Below are 23,397 nucleotides of genomic sequence, written 5' to 3' on the forward strand. Positions count from 1 at the left end.
ACTCATCTTTGTATCCTGCCCAGGGCAGTACCTGCCATGTGCGGCACCTGTACACACACCCCTCGGGGAATGTGGAAAGAAAAAAGCTCTGTGGGAAATGGCAGAGCAGTTTGGAAAAAACAGCACAAAAGGAGGCCTGGTCTCCGGGGTACACACCAACTTTGCTTCCGATGTTCTCAGGACTTCCCTTTGAAGGGCTGAGATTAAAAACAGATCCCAGGAGTCCCAGCTCCACCCTCCCCTCCTATTATGATGAAGCCGGGGGCCCTGGTCTGGTGGCGGGATGGGAAAGGCCCAGGGCAGAGGTCATTCAGAGCATGGTACTGGCAGTGTCCACCTCTGGAAGGGTGTGGTGTGCCCAAAGTGGACACTCAAATGACCAGTCCCAACTCTTCCAGGTGACTCTTCTAGTCACCTTGGGAGGTTGTGTGTGTGCGCTTAGCTGCTCAGTTGTCTGATCCCATGGACTGTAGCCCGCCAGGATCCTCTGTCCACGGAATCTTTCAGGCAAGAATACTGGGTTGCAATTTTCTTCTCCAGGGGATCTTCCCCACCCAGGTAACGAACCTGTGTCTCGCGTATTCCAGGCAGATTCTTAACCTGCTGAGCCATCGGGTTGCCTCAGAGGAGTCACTTGTCTTAGCACGTGGGTGCCCCATCTGCAAAATGGGTATAATATACGCCTCAAGGCGTTGCAGAGGGCAAAGGAATAATGCCCACACTGAGCTTTTGCTGAAGCTGTGTTGTGTCCCTCAGGTGTGTCAGGATGGCTGGCTCACTGCTCTTCTAGAGTAGCACATGCTTCCAGCACTCTGCCTATCTTTTAATCAATATTTCACCTTAATCAACACAAACCTGGTCTTTCAGCAAAAGGCTCGCTTGGGCTCAGTGGTTCTTTGCGGACATTTCAGGGTACAGGACTTAATTGCCTGGAGCTCAGATGCTTGCCAGTGCTTCCCTGACTTGTGTCTCCGTGAGGCAGCTTCCAGGGCACACCGGGGACTAGCGTTCTGGAGGCCTGCAGCCTCCCCGATTCTGCACCTTCCTGAGCCTAACTCGTGCAAAGAAAACAAAAAACTGTGCTTCTGGAAGTTCAATCCTGTTCAAAGTGGACCACGAATAGGGTGACAAGCGTGAGAAAGAGGCCCCCAGAGGCAGTGCTCCAGAATTGTGGCTTCACCCCAAGGCCTGGTCTCTTCAGCTTCTGTGGCTCAATTCAGATGGCAGACTCCTATCCCTTCGCATTTATTCTCGAGGGTGTCCCATCAGCCTCCCAGACCTGGCCCCCCAGACGCCTCGTCAGGCCCCCTCTGCCTCCGGTCTCCCGGCATCTGCAAGGGCTGCGCCCTCTGCTGGAACCACCACATCACGTGATTGGCTCCGCATCCCACGGGTCTCAGCCCCCCGCCCCCTCCCACCCACACCCTCTCCCTTCGCGGCAGCCCCCCAAGTTCTCTGCCTTCCCAACTATCAGCCCCCCAGGGCTGTCTTATTCGCTGCTCTGTCCCCAGCACGACGCAAGTCACCATCCACTGAAGGGGGCAGACCACCCAAATATCGCCTCCGCCCACCACCTACCTGAGCAAGAGAACCCCCGCCCAGCCCGGGGATGACCTGCACACGAGCCCTGCTCCAACACCGGCACCCCCGACAGGCTGCAATGGGCAAGGGTTGCCCTCAGCGCCGAGGGTCCAGCTGTAAATCAGCGCCTGGGGCGGGGGGGGGGGGGGGGGGCGGGCGGGGTAGGGGAAGGGACAGTGGCTTCATTCCGGAGCTTCGGAGGAGGGGAACTGGCACACGGCAGGGCCGTCCTACTTAGCCAGCCTCCTTCCGAACACCCTCTAAACTGTGACACGAGATTCCACACACCCCATGACCTGGAATGCCCAAGAGCCTCCATCAGTCTTCCCGGGGACCAGCAAGTGCAGGAAAAGGAAGTGGCAGTAGCACCCCCAGGCCCTGAGGGTGGCTGCTTACCACCTCCGTGGCACGTGGCACACGCTCACCCAACACCCAGGTGCCTTGTTTATAACCAGAAAGGACAGACAGCCTCCACGCTACTGGAGGGAAAAGACGACACGGCATCAGGGTCCCCAACTCAAGATCTGAGCGGTCCCTCGGAAGTTGCCGGGTCAGGGTCAGACCTCTTGGGAGTCTTGCTCCCTCATCCAGATAACAAGGGTGAGCGCCTCACCACCGAGCTGCTGAAGAGGCTAAATGAGGTGCAGACTGTGTGTGCGCAGCATGGAGCACACCCGTAACACACACACTTCAGGAAAACGGAAGCTTGCACCTCGGTTATCAGGACCTGAGTGAAAGTGCATCGAGACCCAGACCGTTTGGTAGAGAATCTGTGCTCCCTCCAGACCTGGCCGAGTGCCTGTGCTTTCAGGAAATTCCTAATGGAACAGGAAGTAGCCCATTTTCCCAGATAATCTCCACTTTATCCCTTTTATTTCCAGTGTCCAATTCGTAATGACCCTCTTTACTAAACTATTGCTCTTCAAAGAGACTTTTTATAGCTTTTTATGCCTCTGGAGGAAGTGGAAGTTGGATGCTGTCCGGGCTCTTTAAGGGAAAGCCACGTGAGGAATCCGGTGGTCTAGGGCTGTCTCATGGAGGGAGGCAGCCCCAGGCCAGTTCACAGCTGGGCGGGTCAGGCACCTGTTTGCTCATCTGTCAGTGCTTCAGTGTCGCCATGGTTAGACGAGGCGGAGGCCAGCCCTCCGCCCTCTCCACCCCTAACAGCATCTGACTGTATAATCAGTACAACGGGAGATCTGACTTGGTAACTGACGCTTCTCCCAACAACCTAGGTGCAGAAGCTTCACTGTTCAGGTTGCGGGCAGACACCCTGTGCGGGGCCCTGCTCTGGGAAGATGGAAAGGCTGGGCAGCTTCTTCCAATGCACCAGCTCCTGGGAGGAGAGACAGACTCTTCCATCTTCACCCATCCTCACCTGCCACGGAAGGCATCCCACTGCCAGGGAACCTGGGGCCTCAGCTCCCCAGGCCTGGGGCAGAGACCGAGGTCAAAGTGTGCGTCACTGAGTCGTGTTCCGCTCTCTGCGACCTCAGGGACTCTAGCCGGCCAAACCCCTCTGTCCAGGGGATTCTTCAGGCAAGAATACTGGAGTGGGTCGCCATTTCCTTCTCCAGTGGATCCCTCTCGACCCAGGGATGGAACCCGGATCTCTTGCATTGCAGGTGAATTTTTTGCCATCTGAGCCACCAGGGACATACATGCAACTTGGCGAAGAATTCTCAGACTGGGGTGTAAATTCAGGCTCACACAACAGATTCTCTGGGACTGACCAGACATGAAATCTCAGTTGGTCTCCTGATCAGTTTTCTGGTGGGTTGAGAGAAGACGGGCTTGAGGCAAATTAGAGCACGCCCGCTGTGTTCTCGTCTGTCATTTGCCTCCCTGCCAGTGTAGTCAGCCGAGAAGTCAGAATGCTGGACACTGACTTCATTTGCTTCTCAGCTTTGCTGTCTCTGGCTTGATATTGTTTATTCCTTTATTTGAGTTATACTAAAGCTAACCACTTAGGATATACAGGACACCCAGGTAAATCTGAATGTCAAATAGACACAAGTAGACAATGCATCATTTTATTTTTGGTATAAGTGTATTACCATGTAATATTTGTGAAAGCTGACTTGTCATTTAGCTGAAATTCACATTTAATTGGTCATCCTGCATTTTTATCTGCTAAGTAAATCAATTCAATTTCAAGCAAAGACTGGTTGCTTCTGAGTCTCAAAGTATAACATTTCAAAAACCCAACTTCTCCTCTGCCAACATAAAAAAAAAAAACTCTTCAAGCTTGTTGTTTTATTTCCAGGACATTAAAAAAAAAAAAGTCTATGAGTATCGAATAAAAACAACAAAAAAGATGCATCTTCTAACAAGTGCCCTGGAATTAAGAGCTCAGCATGCCCCTGGCCACAGGCACTAGCGCCAGCTAGCACTTCAGGCATCTCCAAGTCAACAGTAGTCAGCCTCCAGGTCATCAGGGTGGCAGGGAAAAGTGATGGGGTGCAGAATTCAGAGGTGACGACTTCCGCAAAGAGGTCTGCGGGGCTGAGGGGCAGGGGGCGGGCAGTGCTAGTGGCAGAAGAGTGACAGGACCTCCCACCGGCACACAGCACGTGCCCCTCACCAAGGGCAGTGCCTGCTGCAAGGACAAGCAGAGGAGCAGACCACCCCACCTGCCCTCAGCCTGGCTTCTCCCAGGCTTGAACCTGGGCTCCTCCCAACATTGCCAGCAGTCTGGGCAGCCTGCAGCTGTGTGTGAGGCTTCAGCTGGTGCACGGTGCCGTGGAGGGCTAAGAGGCCAACGGTCTTTAAAAAAAATCACACACTTTCACTCGGATCGAAAGTGATGCATATAATACGGTGGTCTTAAAATTTTATTTTGTATGGGTGTATACAGTCTGAGTAACGAGCATGCAATCCAAAGTAGTTTTTATAAGCTTTGCTCTTCAAACTGGGGTTAGTATTGCTGCTGGGCAGGAAGTCCTCACTGACAAACCATACTCATGGAGTGAAATCAAGGAGGACATGCTGGTGCCAAAGATTACCAAGTGGCCCTAAGGAGTCACCCCCCAGTTCTCACAGCAAAGAGGACCAAGAGCCAAAAGCACCTCGGGAAAGTCCAACAGCGCCAATAGCACCCTCAGACCAAGCCTGTAAATTATCTACCCGTGGTGCTCAAAAGTGAGGGAATTAACCAGAAGGCTCCAGTGAGGCATGCCTTCTCACTTCCTCTTCTTGGTGGAATACAGCTTTTCTTCAAGGGGCACCGGGACCATCCCTTCACATTCTTTCACCTCCTGGGTCAGAGGGTGTTTTACAACATTTGGTCTAATCACATCAGTGTCTCGAGACAAGTGCTCCATTATGCTTTCAACAGTTGTTGTTGGTGCATAAAAGTCCACCAAGAAGTACCTGCAATAAAATAAAAATGTGTGAACAGCTGCATTCTGCAAGACAGCAATTTTGCTATTTTGGTCGATGTTTTCATTTTACTTCTCCCTACATAAAGACACCAACTCCCCATAAACACACATACACATGTTTGTCACAAGAGAAACTGCCAAGAGACCAGTTATAGACAAGTGCAGCAGCATGCCCAACCTCCCTTTCCCACTCACTCTACTGAAGTTTCCAAACCGTGAGTTGACACTTTTTGTGAAAACATCTACGAGTCTTCTAATTTTCCAAAGAATTTTACAAGTGACTTGATGCACCTATGAGATATAGTAGGAACCATGAGCCATATTCACAAACAAAGAAAATAATTAAAAGAGGCCTAGGACTCATCTAAGGCCATTCGGTACCTTTAAGAACTGACAAGGAACAAAAAGAAAATAATTTGAATCTTGTGGTGAGAGAAAAGAATTTAACATTCATCTACTCAGACCAGACTAAGACAGATAAGCATCTCTTACAGCTCACTGGTGCTAAAAGATCAATAACTTTATCAGTGATTGTCTGTACGCTGATACAAAGGAAGAAGCGTCTCTAGTCCCTGCCCACCCCACCCCACCCCTCAGTTCTAAACATTTAAGCCTCCCTTGTGCTGTTTAGTTTGGACCACAGTGCTGTTAAAGGGACAGTTTTCAGGGCAGTATTTCAGAATTCTTCAGTGTTCCAGCTGGCTAAGATGACCTCTGACATCACTTACTTGGTTCTGGCCACACTCTCCTCCCAGGCAATATTCCTATCCGAGGTCTCGGCAGGCGCTGTGCCTCTGCCAGAAATGCTCTTCACCCGGGTCCACACGGCCCGTCCCTCACTTTCATCGCATCTCGGTCCAAGAGTCACCTTGTTGAGAGGCCTGCTGCCCCACCCGCCTGGCCTCAGTCGCTCTCCCCTCCCTCTCTTAACACTGTGGCTCCGTTAGCCCCGCACCTGATTGCCACCTGGCACGGGGCACTTGTTTGCAGCCGGCCTCACTGCACTCAAACAGAATGGCCCTAGGAAGGAGGACTCTGTCACTACACCCCCAGCACCCTGAACACAGGCTAACACACATCAGACCCACAGTAACTATCTCACCGTGATATGTTAGCCTGAAGGGTGGAATTCTCACAGAAAGCAGGAAAGATCAAACTGAAAATGAACAAATTCAGCAAGGAAGAAAGTTATTAAGACAAACTATGGCATTTTGTGTAATTCTACACAAACTCAGGATTCAAAACTCATAAGAAAACTTCCCAACCTCACGTGTGACCATTCACAAGCCTAGTGGGAAAGTCAAGTAAAAATAATTAAAAGTTAAAGGACAGAAAAACATATATCATGCAAAAACACTAATCAGAAGAAAGTTCAAGTGGCTACAGTAATATCAGACCAAGGAGACCTCTGAACAACAACAAAAAGTTATCAGGGGAAAAAGGAGACAACACAGTGCACCAAGAAGACACAACAATCCTACGTGTGTGTGTGTGTGGAGATAACAGAGTTTCAACATACAGTAAGTAAACACTAACAGAAACGAAGGAGAGAGACAAATCCACAATCAGAGCTGAAAACTTCTAACATGCCTCTCAGTGACTGACAGATCTAGTACACAGAAAAACCAGCAAGGATACAGAAAAAGCGCACACCACCCTCAACCAACTGGATCTGATATTTAACGAACCCTCCACCCAACAACAGCAAGATATTACACATACTTGTTCTCAGGGCGTATAAAACATTTACTAAGGATGACCATATTCTGGGCCATAAAATGAGTCTCAATAAATCTAAAGGGACTTGAGTCACACAGAAGATCTTGAGAAAAATCCCCAAAATACTTGAAAACTAAACATACATCTAATCAACCTACGGGTCAAAGAAGAAATCAAAAGGAAAATTACAAAATACCTTGATTGGATAAAAATGAAAACAACACATGAAAATTTGGAGAATGCCACTAAAGTAGTACTTAGCAATAAATTCACAGCACTAAACATCTAGGTGAGAAAAAAGAGCTCAGATTAATGACTTCAGCTTCCACCTTGAGAAAATGGATAAAGAAGAGCAAATTAAATACAAAGACAGACCAAAAAAGAAAATAATAAAAATCAGAGCAGAAACCTCTGACACACGAAAGAGAACATCAGTGAAACGGAAGACTAGCGCACTGAGAAGATTGGAAAAACGGACACAAACAAGTCCACTCAGACTAATCAGTAAAGAGTTAAGATGCAAATCACTGATATTTGGGAATAAGAAAGGTGAAATGACTACAAAGTTTACAGATACTGAAAAGATGGTAAGTGAATATCCCAAAAAATATTTTACAATAAACTTGACAACCTAGCTGAAATTTCTTGAAAAAATACGAACCATCAAAACTCACTCAAGAAGAAACAGATGACCTGACCAGCCCTGTATCTATCAAAGAAATTAAATTCGTAGTTTAAAATCTTCCCATAAAGATAACTACAGGAAAAGATGGTTTCACTGGTGAGCTCCACCAAACATTTAAGAAAAAAACATCAATTCTGACACAAACTGATCTGGGAAGTAGGGAAACACTTTTGAACTTGTCCTAAGAAGTCAGCATTACCCTGGAACCAAGATCAGAGACAAAGACACTTCTTTAAAAATTAGAGAAAAACAGACCAGTGTCCCTCATAAACATAAATGAAAAAATTCTCAATAAACCTCTAGCAAATTGACTAATAAAAAGAACAATATATCCTGACCAAGTAGGATTTAGTCCAAGAAGGCAAAATGGGCTTAAACATTTGAACATGAATGAAAACAATCACATTAACAAGCTAAGAAAGAAAAACCATGTGATCACTCCAATACATGCAAAAAGGATTTAGCAAAACCCCATATCCATTCCTGATAAAAACCTTCAGCAAACTAGGGAAAGACGTAATCTTCTACAACCTTTTATAGAGCATCTGTGAAAAATCCACATCCAGCATCACACTAACTGGTCAAAGTCTAGGTGCCTTCCCCCTAAGAAAGGGAACAAACAAGAACGTCTACTCTACTTCTATTCAACATTTTACTGAAGTGTAAAAGAAGCAAAAGCCATCTAGACTGATAAGGAAAAAGTAAAACCATCTTTTTGCAGATGTCATAATTGTGTATACAGAAAAATCTGAAGCTTATAAAAAAGATATCAAAACTCTAGTTTAGCAAGGTTACAAGATACAAGATCAATAAACAAAAATCAACTGTATTTCTATATACTAGCAACAAATAACCAGACCTTAAAATTATAAATGAAATATTTAGTGATAAATCTGACAAAAGATGTGCAAGACTTCTACACTAAAATTACAAAACACTGCTGAAAGAAAGTTAAAAGAAAACCTGCATAAATGGAGAGGTGTACTTTGCTCATAGGTAGAAGATTCAATTTATTTAGCTATCTATTCTCCCAAACTGATCTAAAGAGCCAAAAATATCCCAGTCAAAATCTTAAGACTTTTTTGTTAGAAATTGACAACTGATTCTTAAGTTTATATGGAAATTCAAAAGACCAAGAACAATCAACACAACTTTGATAAAGAATAAAGTTGAAGGACTAACATTACCTGATTTCAAGACTTACTATGAAGCTATGGTAATCAAGGCAGTGAGGTATCTGCATGAAGATAAGACAAATAGATCCATAGAAAAGAGTTTGGAATTAGATCCATACACATAAGGATACTGATTTGTGACAAAGGTGCCAACCCAACTCAGAAAATAAAGGATAGTCCTTTTCAACAAAAGGTACGGGAACAATTTGATATCCACAGGCCAAAAAATGAACTCTTTGATCCATACTTGTACCATATAGAAAAATTAACTCAAAATAGAACTCAGATCTAAACATAAAACATAAGGTTATAAAACTAGAAGAGAACCCGAGACAAAATCCTTGTGACCATGGATTAAGCAAAGATTCTTCAGATAAGACACCAAAAGCACAATTTCCATAAAAGAAAAATGTGGTATTTTAGGCCTCGACAAAATTAAAAACTGCTCTTTGAAACAGACTCTTTAAGATAATAGAAAGATAAGCCATACACTGGGACTTGAAAATCTCGTATTTGATAGGGGGCTTATTTCTAGAATATTAAAACCTCTCCAAGTTTAACTTAAAAAACTACTTCTAAAAATGCACCGAAAATTTGAAGAGGCATTTCACTGAAGATTTACAATAGCAAAGAAGTGTATGAAAAGATGCTTAACACCACTACTTATCAGAGAAATGCAAACTAGAACTACAAAGAGTTACCTACGAGAATGGCCCAATGCCCAAACCACCTATTAGAATGACCATACCAAGTGTTGGTGAGCATGGAGAGGAACTGACACTTTCATACACTGCTAGTGGGAATGCAAAATGATATGACCAACTTCAGAAAACAGTGTGGCATTCTCTTAAAAAATAAAACATATGCCTGCCATTATGATCAAGCCCTCCCACTGAAGGTTTACATTCCTAGATACGCCCACAGAGCAACTCGTATGTCGGTGTTTATACTAGTGTAACTCTTAACAACCCCAAACTAGAAATAACACAAACATTCATTAACATGCAAACTGATAAGCAAACTGTGGTATATCCATAAAATAGCATACTACTCAGCAATAAAAAGGAATAAACTGTTAATAAATACCAGTGGTGAACCTCATAATAATTTTGCAGAGTAAAAGAAACTACATCTTGATTGTGGAGATTTTATGGGTTTATACATATGTGCAGTTTACTGTGTGTCATTTATACCTCTATAAAGCTGTTGATTTTTAAATGGTATACAGAAGTTGAATGAGCAAGTCTTGGTGAATCACTTGATGCAGTGGTGGGAGTAATTACAGCTGATTAAGACACCAAGGGTTTTTCATGAAATGAAATATTAATAAAAACACCAATTCCTCCACTACCTGGGCAAACTTCTTGAAGCACTGCATTGCACATTTGCTCAATGAGGAGACCACCATTTGGGCTTACTCTGAACGTTACACACCAACCTGGCCACACTTTCCAAGGTTTAGTTCTGCTTGTTTATTTCTACTCCACATAGCAGCCACTAAGACTGCAATCACTCAACTTAAGAACTGCTCATTTGTTCAATGGCTAATTGCTGATTACTTATCTTGACTAAGGCTCTGAATTAGAGCCTAAAAAATAAGTGCAGAAAGAAAGAGTTAGTCGCTCAGTTGTGTCCGACTCTTTGTGACCCCATGGACTGTAGCCTGCCAGGCTCCTCTGTCCATGGGATTTCCCGGGCAAGAATACTGGAGTGGGTTGCCATTTCCTTCTCCAGGGGATCTTCTTGACCCAGGGATCGAACCTGGATCTCTTGCATTGCAGGTGGATTCTTTACCATCTGAGCCACCAGGGAAGCCCAAAGTAAGCATAATCGACCTTAAGCTACCTTCTCCTTGTCCACCCCCAGCACATTACCCACTCCTCCAACCCCCAAATAATTATGCCACCTGGTGGCCAGGGCTGGGCACTCACTCACTCAATGTGGCCTCTGGCATCTCTCTTCCCTTGTAATCCATTTGTTCTTTCATCCAGTAGTCATCAGAATGCCATGGATGAGTTGTGACCTCACCCTCCGCCTGTCAATATCCCACCATGCTTAATTCCACAGCAGGGAGTTTTACTTGAAAGACATATGCATCCTCTCTGAGCTCCCTTTTGTTCAGGGTCCCCTAGAAGTGTCCTCTTTTTGCTTTGTTCCATTTAAAGCCCTGACAGCCCGGGCTAAGTGCAGTGTGACCTGCCGTCTACGATATGGGGTAATCTATGGAGGGAAATGCTTATGAACAAGGGCCCAGCAGGGTCTTGGCACATAGCAACCCGGCAGCTGCCACAACCAGCTCCCAGGTGTCCCAAGTCTCCTCCCTCCAGAGAAGCACACAGGGATCTCTTGCGCTAGTGAGCTAAGCCTGCCCTTCCTTATGGTCAAGTTATTCAAATACCATATCTGGGGTTCGGAAGTATTGTTTTCTTCCGTTTTCCATTCTACTAGGCATTTTTGTGGGCTCGCCTCCAAGTCTAAACAGTTTCTGAGAAAGAATGTGTTTACAACAGCCAGCGACCAGCTCAACCGCCACCAGTCACTTCTCTTGCAGGCTTCCTCGGCAGGGTTCTCCGGCCACGGCACTCGTCAAATGATGCCGCGAAATAACCCCAGCCTTAGGATGCCACTTTGTGATAAGGGGAAAGAGGATCCCCAAGGATGGAAACCAGAGGCCAGATGGATCAGAAACCTCTCATTTCAGAAATGGAAAGGAAAATGTCTTGGGTAGAACTTTCTTTTGAACAGCTCCTGAAGAAGAGGGAGGAAGTGGACACTCCACTCTGCGAGGCAACTCAGGGACTGCGCGCATCGGAAGCGTGCTGGTGCTGGCTGGGGCCCACAAGCCTCTCCCCAGCAACAACTGGCACGCCAGCCGCTTTCAGCACGGTTTCCTACGCCATACCCTCCTTTGAATTTCACACCAATTAAGTCATTCGTTCAAGGTCACTCGGCTTACTAAGTGACCACTGCCAGAATTCTAACAGCCACCGAGAGCTTTGGAACCCAAGGGTTACAGAATCTGAGAACGTAAGGGCTGGAGGGGACCATGGAGATGACACAGTCCAACCCCTGCCGCTGCTTTCGAGAGACGTGAGCTGCACCGGGTCACAGGGTGAGGAGCAGGCTCCAGACCGCCATGGCTCCCACTCGGTCCAAACTACAGCAACCAGCATTTTGGAGGTTTCTTAAGGATGAAGAAAAGCCTGAGAAAAAGGCCTGGAGAGCATAAGCTTGGCTTTGGTGGGGGCGGGGGGGGGGGGGGGGGCGGGGTCGGTGGGGAGGCTCTGTGACTTCCAAGCCCCCCAGTCTTCACCTTCTTTTTACCTCCTCTGCCTTCCCTCTCCTGGTCACACTCGCCCAGCAATCAACTCCAGACAAAAGCACTGGCCGAGATGCAAATGGGCTTGTGCCCACAGCCACAGCTGTGACACTCATTTCACGCTTATCACCCTGCTGATCTACGCCTGGGGCTGATGTAGGCAAAGACAGCTTCCACTCCCATGCTCCTTATTACATCATGGAAATTTCCACCAAAAGGAAACACCACCACCACAGGGAAGGGGAGGCATGGCTCACAGATAGGCAGGTCTTGCTGCAGCCAACACTCCTGGGTCAGAGCTGAACCTCTGACCTCCACCATCTCCCCCCCAACCCCCTGGGAACCAAGCTGTCCCTCCCCACCACAAGGGAACCAAGCCAGGGTCCAGAACAATCTCCGTCTGCCTCAGCGGCCCAAGTTCATAAAGCAACAGTCCAGCCTGGCTTCTCCACACAGGGGTGCCCTGACCAGTTCCTGGTGGCTGCAGGGCAGAGTCTTTTTCTCACTGATTTATCTCAGGCAAACTTAACCTGTCAGTGGCCACCGACAATGGGCAAAGCTCAGGAGACAAAAAAGATGAGGCACACATGGCCTTGACCTGAGTCCGACTGAGGAGACAGGTCACAGGGCCGCTGTGCTGGCGGACACGCAGTCTTCAACGACCCACGCACATCTTCTCGTCCTGCCAGGGCTGTGAAGGGATGCAGCGGTTATGGACACCAACTCCTGGCTGCTGGCGTTTTCTAACCACAGGGGGCCTGAGGAATGACCGTGGGACTTTTTATCCATGAGGAAGTGAGGCTCAGCAACAGCCTACTTAGGGTTGTAGGTCTGGGCAGCTTCTGATGCCTGCAAGGATCCTTCTCCCGTGACAGCACAGGTCCAGGACAGACTTGTAGAGATGGGAGTGCGGTTGACAAAACAACCTCAGCACACCCTACCTCCTACTGAAATCCACCATGGAGAGGCCACTCTGAAATTCAGACGAGAGGCTGTTCTAACTGTTGTTCAGTTTTTCAGTCATATCCATTTCTTTGCAACCCCATGGACTGCAGCATACCAGGCTTCCCTGTCCTTCACCATCTCCCAGCTTGCTCAAACTCATGGCCATTAAGTCGATGATGCCATCCAACCATCTCATCCTCTGTCACCCTCTTCTCCTCCTGCCCTAATCTTTCCCAGCATCAGAGTCTTTTCAAATGAGTTGGGCTGTTCACATCAGGTGGCCAAAGGATTGGAGCTTCAACATCAGGGCTGTTCTAAGGAAGGCGCCAGAAGAGGGGCTCCGTGCCTCCAGAGGACTCTGCCCCTCCTTTGCCCACAATGAGACCATCCACGCGGGCTGCTTGCCCTAAACCAGCTAGGCAGAGTCAGCACAAAGACCCCCAACGTCACAACACATGGTGACTCTTTCATCACCTCCATCCTCACAATAAGCTCCTCACTCAAGGAAGTTCAGAATTATGACTTAACTGCCTGGCCTAGACGGGCCCCAAAGCTGACATTCCAATAAGGGGGAGAAAAAGAAATCAAGTTCTCCAAATAGCTAGTTCTCCCTTTTCCCCATTTACTCTCATCAGTGATTAAGTCAATAAAGTGAACGGATTATTCTGGAAAAACCCAGTGTAGTAATCTGAAGTCTAATCGTAGTACACATTCCCAGCATCCTCAGACACGCGCTCAGTGGCACCAGGGAAATGGCTCTGCGCGCCAGGTAGACAGGGTAAGTACTGCCCTCACCTTCAACACAAAACCCAGTGGTGCTGCCACTTTGAGGTGTGTTTTTCCCACATGTGGTTCTAATTACAGGATTACTTTATCTGCAAGGTAGACAGGAGCTTCATCCCAGCCTCTCTCCTTTCTACAGAAAAGCACTAGGGTTTTATGCAGCACCAACTTGCAGAAGCAGCAGCCAGGAGATGATTGATATCAGGCACGGAGAGAAAGGGGCTTCCCTGGTGGCTCAGATGGTAGAGAATCTATCTGAAACGCAGGAGACCTGGGTTCGATCCCTGGGTCGGGAAGATCCCCTGGAGAAGGGAATGGCTACCTACTCCAGGATTCTGGCCTGGAGAATCCCATGGACAAAGGAGCCTGGCGGGCTAGAGTCTATGGGGTCACAAGGAGTCAGACAGGACTGACTGACTAACACTTTAACTTTCAAGGAGAGAAAGGGAAAAAAACGGTCCAGTACATGAGTGCATTTCCCATCACAGAGCCCATGTTCCAAAGCTGGAGGAACAGAGGAGCCGTCTCGTGGGCAGAACTGCCCACGTGGTCTTGAAGGTGATAATTCACCCTCCTGGGTATTTCTGAAGACACTCGCTACAAAGCTCTCCACTACGAAACACCACAGAGACCAGAGAAGACTCCATCAACAAGGGCTTCTCCAGGATGGGCTGAGCCCAGCGCCGCTACCAGGACACTCCAGCCCAGCCCAGTTTCTCGAGGGAGCCAGCAGCCCTGAGTGTCCTTTCGGCTCCTCCTGTCTAGGAGACGAGCCCGGGGACCACTCAGTCACCTCCCAACTCAAGGCTCAGCTGGCTGCCAGCCCCCGGCCCACACAAGGGGCGGAGGGAAGAAACGTGCCTTCCTGCCATGCTCTTGTGTGGAAAGGGTGTATTTGGTTTTCATTTCACTTTTGTCTTCACCCTGCATTTACAAGTTTTCTAGAAAAAGTGCCTGCTTGAATGTGAGCTATGTTCTTTGTCTGTCTCTCTCAGACACAGCCACACACGCGCTCACCGCCTCCCCTTCCCCCGGCAGACGGGTGGAAATTTCCACTGCAGCGCAGCCGCTCACAGAGAGTGGGGTGGGCGAGGGGCGGGGGAGCGGGCTCTGCAGCGCGCAGCCTCGTCAAGCCTTTCTGAAGAGCAGAAAGAGACCCAAGCGAACGCCACAGCCCAGAGTGCATGGGCTAAAGCTTGCTGGACTCAGGCTTCCCTGAGGCAGGGGACTGTTCGCCTTCAAACCACCCTCTGTGTGGAAAAGCCCCCGTTTCTTTTGGTATCTATGGGGTCTCGTACATTTGAAAAACCATTAAACCTGCTGCAGGATGCTTACACGTCTTGGGACACTGCCACCGAAAAAGCAAGCGAGGCCAGAGCAGCCCTGCCTCGAAACCCGTCGTGAAGCACCTCTACACACGAGAACGGGGTCAGGATGCTGGCCTGGGCCTGACGCTGGCCGCAAAGTGCAAAAACATGGAAACGTGAGCCAATGGGAAAACTACAGGGGAGCATCAATCTCCTCGAGAGAGAGAGGGTGCCAGCGCTCCTGGAGGATGCTGCAGACACATTTGGGGAGCGAGTCAGTAAAATTCCACTGATTCACCACAGGGCCAGTTATTTTTACCGCTCTGCTTACCCGTAAGTAGAAGGGCATCTTATATGTAGGCCAGCAGATCTCTGCTGTGAGCACCTACTCACCTCTCACAGCAGATGAGAACAGAGAAGAAGGGGCAGAGCGGCGGGAAAAGCCTCCCTGCCGGCTTAAGCATTCAGACACACGCGCTGGAGGCGGCCCAGCAGCACTGCAGTGAGATCAGACGGGGCAGAAGGCAGTCAAAGCCAACCGGGGCGTGGGGGGGGAGGAGTTCTTTTACACATGAGCACAGGCCCGATGCTGCCATATGGACCAGGGTTTCTTCTAAGGTTCCCTGTCCCACATGAGAAACCGCTCTGCGTCTCAGTCCAGCCCCATCTAGTGGAAAGAGAGCCTTAAGCAAGGCTGTATGGCCCAGCAGGAAGACGCCGTGCTGCTGCTGCAGGCAGAGGGTGAGGACAGATGCCAGGCCCTGGCACGGTACCTGCCCTTCTGGACAAGGGTCTAAACGAGCACTTACCCCCGTGGCTCCCTTCTGAGTATGTCATGCTGCACCCTTTTAGACACCAAGGAACACAGTTAAGAATTTTCCACAACACCAAACTTGCATTTCCCAGAAAGTCAACATGGATACAAAGGTGAGCATGTGAAGGCACGTAGGAAAGAGAACGGGGGCCCCTCCTGAGAGACCCAGGCAAAGCCCGAGCTGGGACTAAATCCCAGGCCTTCTCAGACCTTCCCCACCCCACCCCCTCCACCCAGCTCTTAACCATGCTCCCGCCAGGGGGTTCTAGACACTGCCTGGTGAAACAGGGCTGGGGGGCCAGGGGGCCAGGGGGCTGGGGGCTGGGGCTGGAAGCAGCCATCTAGAGAGCTGGTCCAGGAGACCCAGATTCCCCAGCCATCCCACCCGGGCCAACAGAGACAGGGCATCTGGTCAACGCCTCTCTGTTCCTAATTTCACATCACCGGGGGACAAAAATGACGTGTCCAACTCCACTGACCCTCAGAGATGATGAGTTTAAAACTAAGTTCCTATGGATCAGCCTGGGGAACTTAACCATCAAGTTGTTCCAGTGGGAAAATAGGTCCCCAGCTATAAACAATAAACTTACAAATCCCTGGAATGTAACCTGCTTCCAAAGTCAGTACTAAGTTAATATTTGGAATACAATGATTACATTTTGGGGGCCATAAACTGGTAGTATACTTGATACTATAATAAACACTGGCTACCACCTCCTCCTTTTGGAAAACTTCCCAAATAACCTAAAGAACCCCTACCTCTCCCACCTAAGTACTCTCTCATTCTTCTTTCAGGCCTACTGGGCACATGTGCAGTAGGGGTGCGGATTTGGGGGAAGGAGGTGAGGATGGGAGGCGATCGGTCAACATGAGGGAAGTAAGTGGAAGAGGGACAGCTGGCAGTCAGCCCGGCTGGGGGGACCCTTCCATGCTCGGCCCCTGCCCTGACGATGCACCCTTAGCTGGAGCCCAGGTTAGCAATAGGCAGGCAAGTCCTCAATTCAACTGAAAACTCCCTGAGATGAGGAACCACAACGATCACAAGAACCATCTTGAGACCTAGGAAGACCACTAGGATGTATCACTTCTTCCCACAAAACATAAAGGCAACAAGCCGTAAGACCCACAACAAGGCAACACAGCATGGATTCTGGGGGGCATCAGGGCTCACTCGTCAACTGGCCAAAAACCTGGCTCTCACATATCAACTTCAGGATTCAAATCAGCACGTGCGCGCTCAGTCGTGCCTGACTCTTTGTGACCCCGTGGACTGCAGCCCGTCAGGCTCCCCTGTCCATGCGATTCCCCAAGCAAGAATGCTGGGGTCGGTTGCCACGTCCTCCTGCAGCGGATCTTCCCAACCCAGGGATCAGAACTGTATCTCCTGCATCTCCTGCACTGGCAGGCAGATTCTTTACCACTGAGCCACAGGGCCCCACGAAAATTACAGATACATTTCAGACACAGATACAGGCCTCCGGGGTTGTTTGAAGAGACAAAAACTTATGAACACTGATACACGCGTAACAGACAAGTCCGCTGTTTCTTCCCAAGCACTTCATGAACGCGAGCCGTGAGCACACCTCACACACCCTGCACACAGTCTGCTAAGCACCCGTCTGTAACGCCTCCTCTGGCTGCGCCAGTGCACAGAATGAACTCTCCGAGTGAACACCATCCCACTGCAAGTGCCGCTGGGGTCAAGGACGACGGTAGGACTGGCTGCAGGGAACCGCGCACCAGAGCGCAATGACGCTCCCCACCACAGACGTCTGGTGTCACTCAATTCTACATCTCCAACCCACGGACTCCAGACGACAGGAGCCTCCCATCTCATTTCCAAGAGCCACTGTGAAGAGTATCAGTGAGTGTTACAAAAACAAAAGAAACGTGGTCAAGTAAAATTGACAAATGGAGGCATCTTACGAAGGGGATTCTCACCATTTATACGCTAACGTATAATGTCAAGTTCTGGAAGGATTAGATCATGCAAGGTTTCCCGTCTTTTTTTAAACAAACAAACCTAGTAACATGTGGAATCTTAGTTCCCCGACCAGGGATCAAACCCTCGCCCCCTGCACTAGAGGCACAGTCTTAACCACTGGACCAGCAGCGAAGTCCCCGCCTCCCCCACCCCTTTCTGTAAGGCTTCCCACGTCTGACTGATTGCACACAGCCTCCATTTTTGGTGGCACGTATCTCTATCACTAGAGTTTCAGAGACCACACTTTGGAAAACATTACCTCAAACAAACAAATCCCACATACTGCTTTATCCTCAGCAAAGCAAGCTTAAAAAATACTAACAGCCCCCTCCCCCTGCCCAGGGCTGGGAAACAGCTTTCTGTGGTGATGTGAAACAGACACAGTCTGATACACTTTCAGCATGTTACTTCTCGTTTCCTGAAGAGTTTGAAAGTAAAAACAAACAAACAAACAAACAAACTCCGCCCCCCCCCACCCCCCAGAAATAAAGTCCTTAACTATAAATGAACCATGTGACTCCACAGAGTCCCCGGTGGGCACAGGCTCCGTGACAGGAACCCGGGATGTGCAGCTGGTGTCGTCAGCAGCTCTGGCTTAGTTTCAGGTGAGCTCTTTCCAGAGCTGAATTTATTCTACCCATGAAGACGACAGAGAGTTACCTACCCCAGCACGGCACACAGAGGCCCAGAAACTCAGTAGCGAGTCAGCGCTGTAGTTCTCAGAGCGTGCTCCACGGCACCCTGAGAAGCGAATTCTAGGATGCTGGCTGCACCAGCCCTAGACAAGGTCAGACTCCTCCACGTGGAAAGGGGTCTGTGCTGGGCTTAGCTGCTCGGTCGTGCCAGACTCTTTGTGACCCACGGACTCGAGTCCACTGGGCTCCCCTGTCCATGGGGACTCTCCAGGCAGGGCTGCCATGCCGTCCTCACCAGGGTGAGAGCCCTGCGCGTGGAAAGGCGCGGGAGGAAAGCACTCCTACAGCACTCTGCAGCAGGTACTAAGGAGGAAACTGCCTCCTCTCCCTGGTCAGCACCTCTCACCACAGAACCTCACTAATGAGCCTTGGCCAAGTTTTATCAGCTTCTCTTAAAAAAAAGAGGGGGGGGGAGTTGGCAAAAGGATTCATAGCCTGGCTATTAAGACCAAACTCCTTTTCGGTTAAGCTAAACAAAAAATTCACACACACAATGTCCATCACTCACTGCTGTTATGATGGTGGAGAGGAATAAGCCACTGTGCATTTCCTGTTGCCTAGCAACACCTCAGGCACGCTTTCAGAGGTGTTCTCCAGAAGCTGAACACAAGCACAGAACAAGGGGAAGCAGTCAAAAGGTGGCACGTGCCGTCCGTGCCAATCTTGGCAGGAGGTTTGCAGGCAGGGAGGCACAGCCGGGGTGAGGTGAGACGCCCCCTGGGCCCGTCGCATGCATCGCACCTGCACAAGGCCGCGTGCCCACGCAATGCAGAGCGGTGTCATACGGCACGCAGCGCTGTCCACAGAGCGCATCTTTCGAGGCCATCCCGTTCCACCCCTGTGGCAACATGGATGGGAGAACAACCACCTGGGTTCCTTCTAGAGAAGCTGAGTGACCTGGTCTGGGCCACACAGCTAGGAGAGCCAGAATTAAATCTAGTCCTGGGCTTTCCCAGCAAAGCTAAAAACTGATTCCTGGGTCTCCACCAACCTACTTCTACAAAATGCAACAATGTAATATTCTTCCTCCAAACCAGAAACCCAGGGCAAAACTTTAGAGACCTGTCAAACCAACCCAACAAACAAAATGACCTCAGAGAATTTCTGCAAAGATAGTTACTGCTATAAAATCGAACCCTTGACATGTTTGAGGAACTTGCTATATACTACATGAAAAAAAAAAAAAAAAATCCCATTACAAAATATTGTGATTAAAATTGGCTGGAGTAGGTAAAACCATTCTTCTACTGGGGATTCTAAGTTCTGGTTATATACATTGGTATGAAGAAGCGCATCTTGCTTCCTACCTGCAGTCTTTGTAATTGCAAAGGAAGTGCTGAGTAGGTGGACAGCACGTCACTCAATGAGGTGTTTTAAAGGCAAATGTTAAAGAACTGTCAGGGGAAGACTGCTTACGCTGACAAGAAAGGGTTCCCACAATCAAAGGCTTATGAATGTGTTTCCACTGGCATGCCTCCTTCGGGGCTCTGGTTAGTTCACTGTGGGTGAGCATACATGCATCCCATTTGCAACAGAACACCGCTGGGGTCCACCACCCGCATGCCACCCAGCACAACGGGGTGGGGCTGTGAGCATCTGGTCACCTCTGAGATGCGCTCCACAACGCTCCCGATGGAGCCCATCAGAGGCACGGGTCCCAGACCCGAGGAGGACTTACCCTCCCCTGGTGTGCCGCTGACTGTGGGCCGACATCTTGTAGGGAAGCGCGCGCTCGCCCAGGTTCTCCAGGCTCCTCACCACCGCCCCTCTGTCCATCAGGGCTTCCAGCGTCCGCTTCAAGGCCGCAGCAGTCTCAGGCTGGGTTTTGTTTTGGTTTTTAAAAAGAAGAAGAAAAAAAAAAAACAGACACACATGAGAATCAGTGTAAGAAGCAGAATGATTAAAGTTTGGTCAGTTCCGATCGTAACAGCTCTATTGGAAGGGATCTTTGGGTAAAATTAACGGAAACTATTTTTGGCTAACTTAAAGTTTAAAAAAAAGAGAGAGAAAGAAAGACACATTTATTGTAAGGATACAAATAGCTCACAGATATGGAGGAAAATCTGGAGAGGCAGGCCTCGGAGAGTTCAGGGACCACAGCAGCTCCAGGGGTCTGGGAGGCAGGGACTAACCAGTGGCTTCTTCAGAGCACCTTGGCCAGGGTGAGTCAGCACCAGTCACTGCCAGTCCTTGCAGACCAGGACTCAACATTCAAACTCCAGGGAAAGCGCATCCTCTCGGCAGGACGCTTGGAACGGCCATCCCACCAGAACTACAGACAGCCAGGGGGGGAAGGGGCTGTCTCCCAAAGAAAAAGTAAGAGACTGTAAACCAAAACGGGGAAAGGTGAGTAAGACCCAATCTCTGTCCGCACGGAGCTTACAATCTAATGAAGACATAAACACAAAAAAAAACCCACATTAAGAAGACCAGAGGGCAGGACACAGAAGTGACACGGGGACCAAAGAGCTCGTGAAAAGAGAAAGCACACGCAGCTGGAACAAGGGTTCCACGAAGGAAAGAGGTCTTGACGGGAGCCCTGAAAAACGACGACGGCAGACGCAAGCACACACCAAGCGGGCGCTGAGCAGAGGAGCAGCGACAGCAGGCGACAGCCAGGAGCCCATCGGGGGAAGTCCAGGACGAGGCGGGGCTCAGAGAGGAAGACTGCAGTTTGGGTCCAAGTACAGAAACAACTAATACCTGTTACCGAGACCCAAAATTCAAACGATAAGAAACTCCATCATCCAGAGATAAAAGACTTTCAACAGTGTGGTGAATTTCTTTTCCAATATCTGTGCATATGTATATACCAAAAGCTTTTGAAAGAAGAGACACTTCACAGGGGTAAACTTAAGAAGACACAACTAAATAAATGAAGGTGGAAAATGGGGGAAGAGACGAGGCCAAAGAGAGGCCCCAAACATGGTAGCTGGGAGAACGGGGTCACTGTTAACAGCTAAGGGAACAGCTGACCTCTCAAGATGTAAGCATTCAGCTGAAAACAACAGGGCTGGCTAGGATTACACGTTTCACCATCATCGGCAGAGCGGGGCTACCTGAGACCTGGGAGCAGAGAGGGCACGAGAGAGGGCATGGGGGGGAGCAGGAGAGACCAACAACAGAGCCTCAGGAAGCACAGACAGGCGGCGGCTAAGACGAGGATTCCACGTGAGAGAAGCAAAGAGCAACAGGGAAACCAGACCGGCCTTGTCACAGAAACCAAGGGAACAGGCAGCTGCCAGAGAAACCGCATGGAGAAGAAGGAAAGGCCACAGTACGGGGACCACACGGTCACTCAGCAATCTTGCCAGAAGCTGCTCTGCCAAGGTAGAGACGTGACGGAAAGAGAAAGCACCAGAGTCTGAGGGGCAAGCAAATTTGAGCAGTGTTTGAGGAGAGAGAAAACAACAAGCAAGCCAGCAGTTAAAGGGAATGAACCAGCCAAAGGATAACAAGATGGATGTTTTTATTCATTGCCAACACGATGTGCTGCATAACTGCTATATGACCTGGTCTGGTGTTCTACTGTTACATATATTTAATCTTCATCAGGACCAAAAAAAAAAGGGAGAAAGGAGGTTTACAGACTTGGCAATCGGGCTGTTGAGAGATGTCCTGACTTGGAGACCATGCGGCCAATGACAACTGGAGAGCCTGATGCGAAGAAAAGGAGCACTGAGGAAGCCGAGTCAGGGAAGAAGGCCAGAGGACGAGGAGCACGAGTCAGACACGCGTGAAGGAACGCCAGCAAAGACATCCCGAAATGCAGGAGTGAGCTTCAGAAAAGGCTACCTTCCCGCGGCTTGTTTTGGATCAAATGAAAAGAAAACTGCAGAAAAAGCTTAAAGTGTACATCCTGGTAATTGAAGAAAACCCACCACGCACCTGTGTAATTTCTTTCTGACAAATACTGCTAAAATGCTATGAATGCACTGAGTGTTAGTTCAAGGTTTAGAAATAAAATTTCTACTTGAATTTCGTACTGTAGCCCACTAGGGATTTTTTTTTTTAATTCCTACTAATGAAAATTATGTGTATTTACATATTTAACCAACCTTATGATAAACAAATTTCCTTGGAGGAAAAAAGGGGCCAAAATCTCCTTGTGTTAACACTGGGTAAAAATCTATGGCACTTTCTCCATAGACATTTTTATATCGCTCTAATCAAGTGGAGTCTAAATTCTTCTCACATTTCATTAGTTCACAGACATTTCCATATTCTGCAGAAACCTCATATCTAACAGGAGGGTAATATTTCACTTCATTAAAAATGCTATTTCTTGACTTGGTATTACATCAATTAACTTATGATAAGGTAGATGAACAGTCTATACAAATTAAGAATGGGTAAGGGAAACACACACACACTCTCTCTGACTAATTACAGTCTTCTGACTAGCTACTCAAATCATAAATTTTAATTCAGTTTTGCCTGATTAGAAAGGAATATATCTCAATCCCTCTTGCCTTGTTTAAAATCCGATTGAAGAGTTTACAGTATGAAACATGGAGCACCTCTTCTGAAGTAAGAGCTTGTAAAATCAAAGATTTTCTTCTGTCCAAAAAAGGGGAAAGGCTACCTAACAAGAATGTAGCTCAGTAAATCAAAACACACTCTAACTTTGGCACATCAAGGTCAAATGGCCAAATGGCAGACTATTTGAATGGCCACATTCATTTCACTGTAATTCATGTTACCAAAAGTTAAAAAAAAAAAAAAAAAAAAGATGGAGGAGGGGTTAAGTCTTCCTGTTTGTGAAGAGAATTGCTCAACTTGTCCTATATACCTGCCTCATCAACTTGAAGTCAACTGTCAGCAAACCAGAGCCTGAGGGCTAAATCTCAGCACACTAGAATTGCAAATAAAGTTTTAGTGGCACATAGTCAGCTCAGGCATTTTACACAGTGTCCATGGCTGCTTCCATGCTAAAAGCAGACTTGAAATTACAGCCGAGACTGTATGACCTGCAAAGTGGAAAGTAATCTGGCCGACCTCTGCTCT

General features: G+C 48.4%; 1 protein-coding gene across 1 annotated transcript in view; it reads right to left on the bottom strand.

The window, feature by feature from the left end:
• Positions 1-4,397: 4,397 nt before the first annotated feature.
• Positions 4,398-23,397, bottom strand: part of MRPS6 (mitochondrial ribosomal protein S6) — a 63,953-nt gene continuing 44,953 nt past the window's right edge. Inside the window, exons 2-3 of the mRNA XM_043893076.1 lie at positions 20,069-20,208; positions 4,398-4,953 (exon numbers count right to left, since the gene is read on the bottom strand). Of these exons, the coding sequence (XP_043749011.1) occupies positions 4,764-4,953; positions 20,069-20,208 (330 nt within the window). The 3' untranslated portion in view covers positions 4,398-4,763. The remainder of the gene's footprint in view (positions 4,954-20,068; positions 20,209-23,397) is intronic.

Source organism: Cervus elaphus, chromosome 31, assembly GCF_910594005.1.
Source record: "Cervus elaphus chromosome 31, mCerEla1.1, whole genome shotgun sequence".
In the NCBI taxonomy this organism is placed as follows: domain Eukaryota; kingdom Metazoa; phylum Chordata; class Mammalia; order Artiodactyla; family Cervidae; genus Cervus; species Cervus elaphus.